At 37.9% G+C, this 6,000-nt stretch overlaps 1 protein-coding gene and 1 long non-coding RNA gene across 5 annotated transcripts in view; one reads left to right on the top strand and one right to left on the bottom strand.

Moving 5' to 3' along the window:
- The first annotated feature begins 2,542 nt into the window (after positions 1 to 2,542).
- Positions 2,543 to 6,000, top strand: part of caly (calcyon neuron-specific vesicular protein) — a 20,997-nt gene continuing 17,539 nt past the window's right edge. For 2 of the 4 annotated variants that reach the window (XM_037763604.1, XM_037763603.1), the window contains exon 1: positions 2,573 to 3,233. In XM_037763604.1, the coding sequence (XP_037619532.1) occupies positions 3,011 to 3,233 (223 nt within the window). In that variant the 5' untranslated portion in view covers positions 2,573 to 3,010. Of the gene's footprint in view, positions 3,234 to 6,000 lie in introns of all 4 variants that reach the window. The other 2 variants (XM_037763605.1, XM_037763606.1) reach the window with 2 other exon arrangements.
- The window catches only part of LOC119484651, a 26,885-nt gene continuing 25,119 nt past the window's right edge, over positions 4,235 to 6,000 (bottom strand). The window contains exon 4 of the long non-coding RNA XR_005206061.1: positions 4,235 to 4,249. This is a non-coding gene — a long non-coding RNA (uncharacterized LOC119484651). The remainder of the gene's footprint in view (positions 4,250 to 6,000) is intronic.

The following is a 6,000-nucleotide window of genomic DNA, read 5'->3' as shown; positions in this document are numbered from 1 at the left end:
ATTGATTGATGATGATTTTGTAAGGTTGAAGTAGTAGTAATATATATTTAAAATGTTAATTAGTTTGAATTATCAAACCATCCGAATGTCTCAAAAGGTTCACAAACAAACAAGCCCACACATTAACACGCCTGCTTTCACCCAGTTTTCCTTCCACGCACCGCAGCCTAATTGATTCCCGTTTTAATTATGTTGACCCAGACTCCGTCTCTCTTCTTCACTGACAACAAAAACCAGCGCAGGCCGGCAGTCTGCCTCTCACACTGTGAGGATGACACCTCCGTCTCCTTACAGAGGAACTAGTCGAGGATCCACTTTGATGTCACTCCCCCCGCAAAGGAAAGGTCAAAATAATAAATGTAGGCCCAATTGATGGGTTGGCAGGGGGGCGGGAGGGTTCGGCGCTGATTTTTGGACGAGTGCTCCCCTAAAGGCATAATGAATTCATACAGTCAGGAACGGCCAAAGAGGAAAACAGCATGGGTCCTCTTTCCATGAAAAGGTTGATCTAAATCTGTAGACGAGCCTGGCTCCTTCTTCCCACTCATTCTCCACACACGTCACTCTCTTCTCTCTCTTCTCTCGCTTCACACACACACATATGAATATATACTCCAAAATATATCCACTTCTCTTTGACACACACCTCTGCATATGCATCACCTTCACTGAGAGAGGTGAACCGCATCACCACAGAACAAAACAGAAAAAAAACAAACTCTTGGTAAGCTGCTCCACCGAACTCTTCCTCACAGCAAGACGTCTTTGATTCAACAGTCAGTAAGCCAGAGATACACAAATGCTTGAATATGTCTTTGAAGATTCCTCAGGTCATCTGGGTCGCGGGATATCTGGTAGTAGGTCAAAGGCAACTGAGCTACACCGTGTCTGCTGGCCTTTGACCTTCTGTACATCATTACAAACTCATGTTTTGCAGCTGGAGAGCTTTAGCTAGAGAGATAGATAGGTAGATAGATAGATGTACTTTATTGATCCCAAATTGGGAAATGATTGTGTTACAGCAGCAGTTTATCCAGGCAATGCACAGGAACAGTACATACAATGTACATGTCAACACTCGAGAAATATATCCATAGAATACAGAATATAAAGAATATTGAAATTCACTATAAATATACCCGACTACCATAACTAGCATAAAAAAAATCTAAATTATGAACATAGAATAACCCACTATATACATTAGCAAAGTGTGTAAGATACAATGTTTTGTTCTTTAATAAAATAAATAAATAATTGCGGTAGTAAATGTGCAAATGTAGCTGTGCAAAATTCAACATTGAAAATACAGGTAAATGTGTATAAAATAATATAATACACAAGAATATTTACTCATTTCAAGAATATTTACATTGCATGTATTACAAATGCACAGCAGCTTGGGCGGGAATATTTCACTCAACAGGAGCAGCTAGTGGTGGAAGAACTATTGAGATCTTTCACTGAAGTAAAAGTACCCCAATGTAAAAAAATACTCCATTACAAGTTAAAGCACTCAATTCATAATGCTACTTAGGAAAAAGTACAAAACTGCAAAATGTTCTCAAAGAATCAACAGTAAAAGTGCTTATCATTTATAGATATATCATATTATGGGAATATTATTATTGATGCATGAATATGCAAGCAGAATTTTAATGTTAATTAAAATGTACATGCACTGTTGAAAACTTAAAATGTCATCTTATTTTACAAGTTAATCATTTTTATATTTTGTTTGTAAAATCTGAATCTGTAAAGTAGCCAAGTTAACATTTATAAATAGTATATAAGCATGTAATATTTGGTTCATAACACACTGTAATGTAATTGTAAGCGGATGTAAATGTTAGGCTGTTGTATAAACAGATAATTAATGACAATTTAGTAAAACACTGTTGTTGTAATAATATTAACTATGTCTTCATAGGTTCTAATTCTTGACAATGCTGTACATTTATATCTGCTTACTTATAGTGTGTTATAGAACATTTATTAAATGTTTATATACTATTTTCAAATGCTAAAAAGGGGGGGGGGGGCTTAAAGTGTTAGGCCTACCATAGCCGGTAAAGCTGTCAAATAAATGTAGTTTAATAAAAAAGCACAAACTTCCAAGTAAATGTGTAAGATACTTATACTACCACTGAGGTTAGCAGACACAGAAACGCATGCTGCTGTCCTGTGGTCTGGATAAGTTAAAAATATAAGGGAAATATTGAGAACATAACACAACATTATTAAGAAAAAAAAGTATCCCAAATTATTCTAAATACAGACAGTCATGAAAAGTAAAAAGAAAATGTCAAAAAAGTTTTTTAAAAAGTTATTAAAATCATAGTATAGTAAGTCATAAAAAGGTTTTGAAAAAGTCATAGTATAGTAGGTTACAAAATAAAATCCTAGTATAGCATGTCATAAAAGGTCACGTATAATATGTCATAAAAGTCATAGTATAGTAGGTAATTAAAAAAAATTATAGTGTAGCATGTCCATTAAAAGTCACATATAATATGCCATAAAAGTCATGGTATTATAGGTCATAAAAACAGTACAAAAAAAATCATAGTATAGCATGTCATAAAAAAGTTATTAAAATCCTAGTATAGTATGTCATAAAAAAAGTGAAAAAGTCATAGTATAATAAGTCATAAAAAGTTGTTGCATATGTATTTTTAGTTTGGATTGACCCTACAAGATGCATTTGCATAAAATATGTATGTTTTTTTTTAGCCTACGTCATAACTGCGTCACTATCTCGCATTTTATTGATCCTATCAGTCTTGTTTCCATGTGAACACACAGAACTATAAATATAAAGCTTCTTAAACTCTCTCCGTGGTTAACATCAGTGTGTGTTTCCACTCAGAGACCAACTCACAGCTCTGTCTCACCACACTGATGACAAAACACTCAGATAGATAAACCCTGATATGATTATTTCCCACAGAGACACAAAAAAAAGAAAACGCAATTTCCTGATCATCCACAATCCCATGTGAGCGGTGAGATGCGCATTCACACACACACACACACACACACACCCACACACACACACACTCTGGAGCTGCCAGTTTCCTCCGGTAGGAAGAGGCTGAATCACATGCGCAGTCCTGCCGTGAATCACTCATCACCACGGCAACCAGCGGTCACACCGAGTCCCATCAGCATCAGTGGGTCCGATCCATCCACAGGCGACAGGAGAGCACCAGAGACAACCAGAGACAACCACAGTGAGTCTATATCCTCCTTTATTTACCATGTTTCTCAATGCGCAGCAGAGTATTTATGTATCAGACGCACACGCGGTTTGCTGGTAAAGAGCGCATGTACTGCTGCAGTATGTCTCCCTATAGGAGAGCTGTTTATTCACAGGATTCTTCATGTGTTTTAATGAATGAACGGATCTTTATTTGTTATATTGAGCTGCTGCTGCAGGCGGTGTAATGTGCGCCATACCTCCACGTTACATAAACGGCCACAATTACGCATAACATGCACTATCTGGCTTTAAACATGCACTATCTGGCTTTAAACATGCACTATCTGGCTTTAAACATGCACTATCTGCCTTGAAACATGCACTATCTATCTATTAACGTGCACTATCTACCTTGAAACATGCACTATCTGCCTTTAAACATGCACTATCTACCTTTTAACATGCACTATCTACCTTTAAACATGCACTATCTACCTTTTAACATGCACTATCTACCTTTTAACATGCACTATCTACCTTGAAACATGCACTATCTACCTTTAAACGTGCACTATCTACCTTGAAACATGCACTATCTACCTTTTAACATGCACTATCTACCTTTTAACATTCACTATCTACCTTTTAACATGCACTATCTGCCTTTAAACCTGCACTATCTGCCTTTAAACATGCACTATCTACCTTTAAACATGCACTATCTGCCTTTAAACATGCACTATCTACCTTTAAACATGCACTATCTACATTTAAACATGCACTATCTAGCTTTTAACATGCACTATCCACCTTGAAACATGCACTATCTGCAACCATCTTGGACTCTAACCACTGGTGCACTTTATACTATACATCCTATACACCACTTTATAGACTGCACATATGCACATACTACATTTATTTATTGACGGACTGTACACACTTTGTTCACCCATTCACTCTGTATCTTTTATATCTCTATTATTGTTTTTATAATGTTGTGTATACCTTTACCTCTCCTGTGTTTCACTCTGTTTGCTGATGTTGCTGCTTTGACACCTGAATTTCCCTCCGGGGATTAATAAAGGTTCATCTTATCTTATCTTATCTTATAATGATTGTCCTTTATGGCTTGAGGCTATACATTAATTAACTAAACACACGCCTTATTATGGAGAAAATGTGAAAAGGGTGTGACATTTAAGATGGTAAAAGTATGTGGCTTCACTGGCTGGAATAATAGATTCTGATCTAATTAGGTAGGTTGTTGTTTTTTTATATATATATCAGCCTTCTATCTGTTTCCTGCTGTTACATCTCTGCTCTCTGATTCCTGGTACACAGCCTGTAGGCTATATCTTGTCGCAGCAGTCTTCAATGCAGCAAGTTCAGATATGCATGACCAGTGAACCCTGACGAACTTGAGAGGCATAAACAACCCGCTGTTACCTATTCACAACACGGCACGTCTCCACCTTTTACAAAGCCGTGGCTATTCCCCGTCCCGTTAGTTGATAAATATAATGTATAATCATGTATAAACTGTATAATCAAGCCATTATTCTCACATTAACGTTCTTTTACAGTGGGTCAAAATGTGCATTTTAAACAAGATGTCATTAGCATCTCTCATTTCCTGTCAGAGTGTGGGAACACTGAGTGTTTGACAGCAGCAGCAACACCCGGCTCATTTGTGAATCACAGATTCAGGATGAATCATCGTTCCCCACACTTCCCCTCCAACAAATGTGGGGAGGAAAACTAGTGGTCAGCACAGATGACCACTTCAGCCTCCCACTCAGCGAGGACACCAAGTAGGCTACTATGTGCTCTAGTCTTGAGTGATGTACTCATTTAAAGCTGCAGTGCGTAGAAACGGAGCAGATGTGATTTTTTTTTTTTAAAGTTGTTTTTATAAAACAGTCGCTATATCCTGACAGTAGGGCATGAGACATGTAATCTGAAAAAAATCCTGTGTCCTCTGGTGCTCCTAACGGCATCTGCAAGATTTCACAGACCGGAGGAAAACGACCAATCAGAGTCGAGCTGAAGCTTGCCGTCTCTGAGCAGCTGTCAATCGAAAACGGAGCCATGAGGAGGTGCAGATGTCTAGTTTTCTCTCAGAACACTTGAATTACAATATGCTGAAAGATTAGTATGGATTTTTTACCAAATGACGCCAAAAACATTCTGCATTCTGCAGCTTTAAGATCCCTTTTTTCTCACTTGATAAAAGCTGCGCTTTAACTGCTTGAAAATTCAAAGATATGAACAGGTTTTGCTGATACTTTTGCTCCAGTAGTTTCTGTTTGTAGATTTCATCTACTGTAATCTAAGTCCAAAATGTCTAGAATTAAATTTAAGGTTTCCACTTAAAGACAACATACAGTCCTTCTTTAGCAGATCATTTATTCACGATGGATGTGGCTGGCGGCCTCAAGTTAATGATCCTGTATCTGGTTTATCAAAAGCACATTTCCTGTGCATCCGTGATGTCTCCTGCAGCATAAAAACTGTAGCTCTTTGCCTCCTGGTGAGTGTATCATCGTTGTGAGTCACTGGCGTCAGCGGGGCCTGTGGGGTCCTTGGCTGAGGGAAGGTGTTGTGTTGCAGTGTGTGAATGAGATAAGTGGATCCTCACCTCTTCCCTCCACATTTAGATGATCATTTGATGGAGGAGAGAAAATAGAATCATTGTCAGAGCGGAGAGGCGTTCAGCGTCTCAGCGTTAGATTTACACGTTGACTCTAAACATTATAAAGATAAGAGTTTGGAGAGGAAGAGATGGAGCTGAGATA

The sequence above is a fragment of the Sebastes umbrosus genome, chromosome 3 (genome assembly GCF_015220745.1).
Source record: "Sebastes umbrosus isolate fSebUmb1 chromosome 3, fSebUmb1.pri, whole genome shotgun sequence".
NCBI lineage: Eukaryota > Metazoa > Chordata > Actinopteri > Perciformes > Sebastidae > Sebastes > Sebastes umbrosus.
This window is presented reverse-complemented; position numbering and strand designations above follow the sequence as displayed.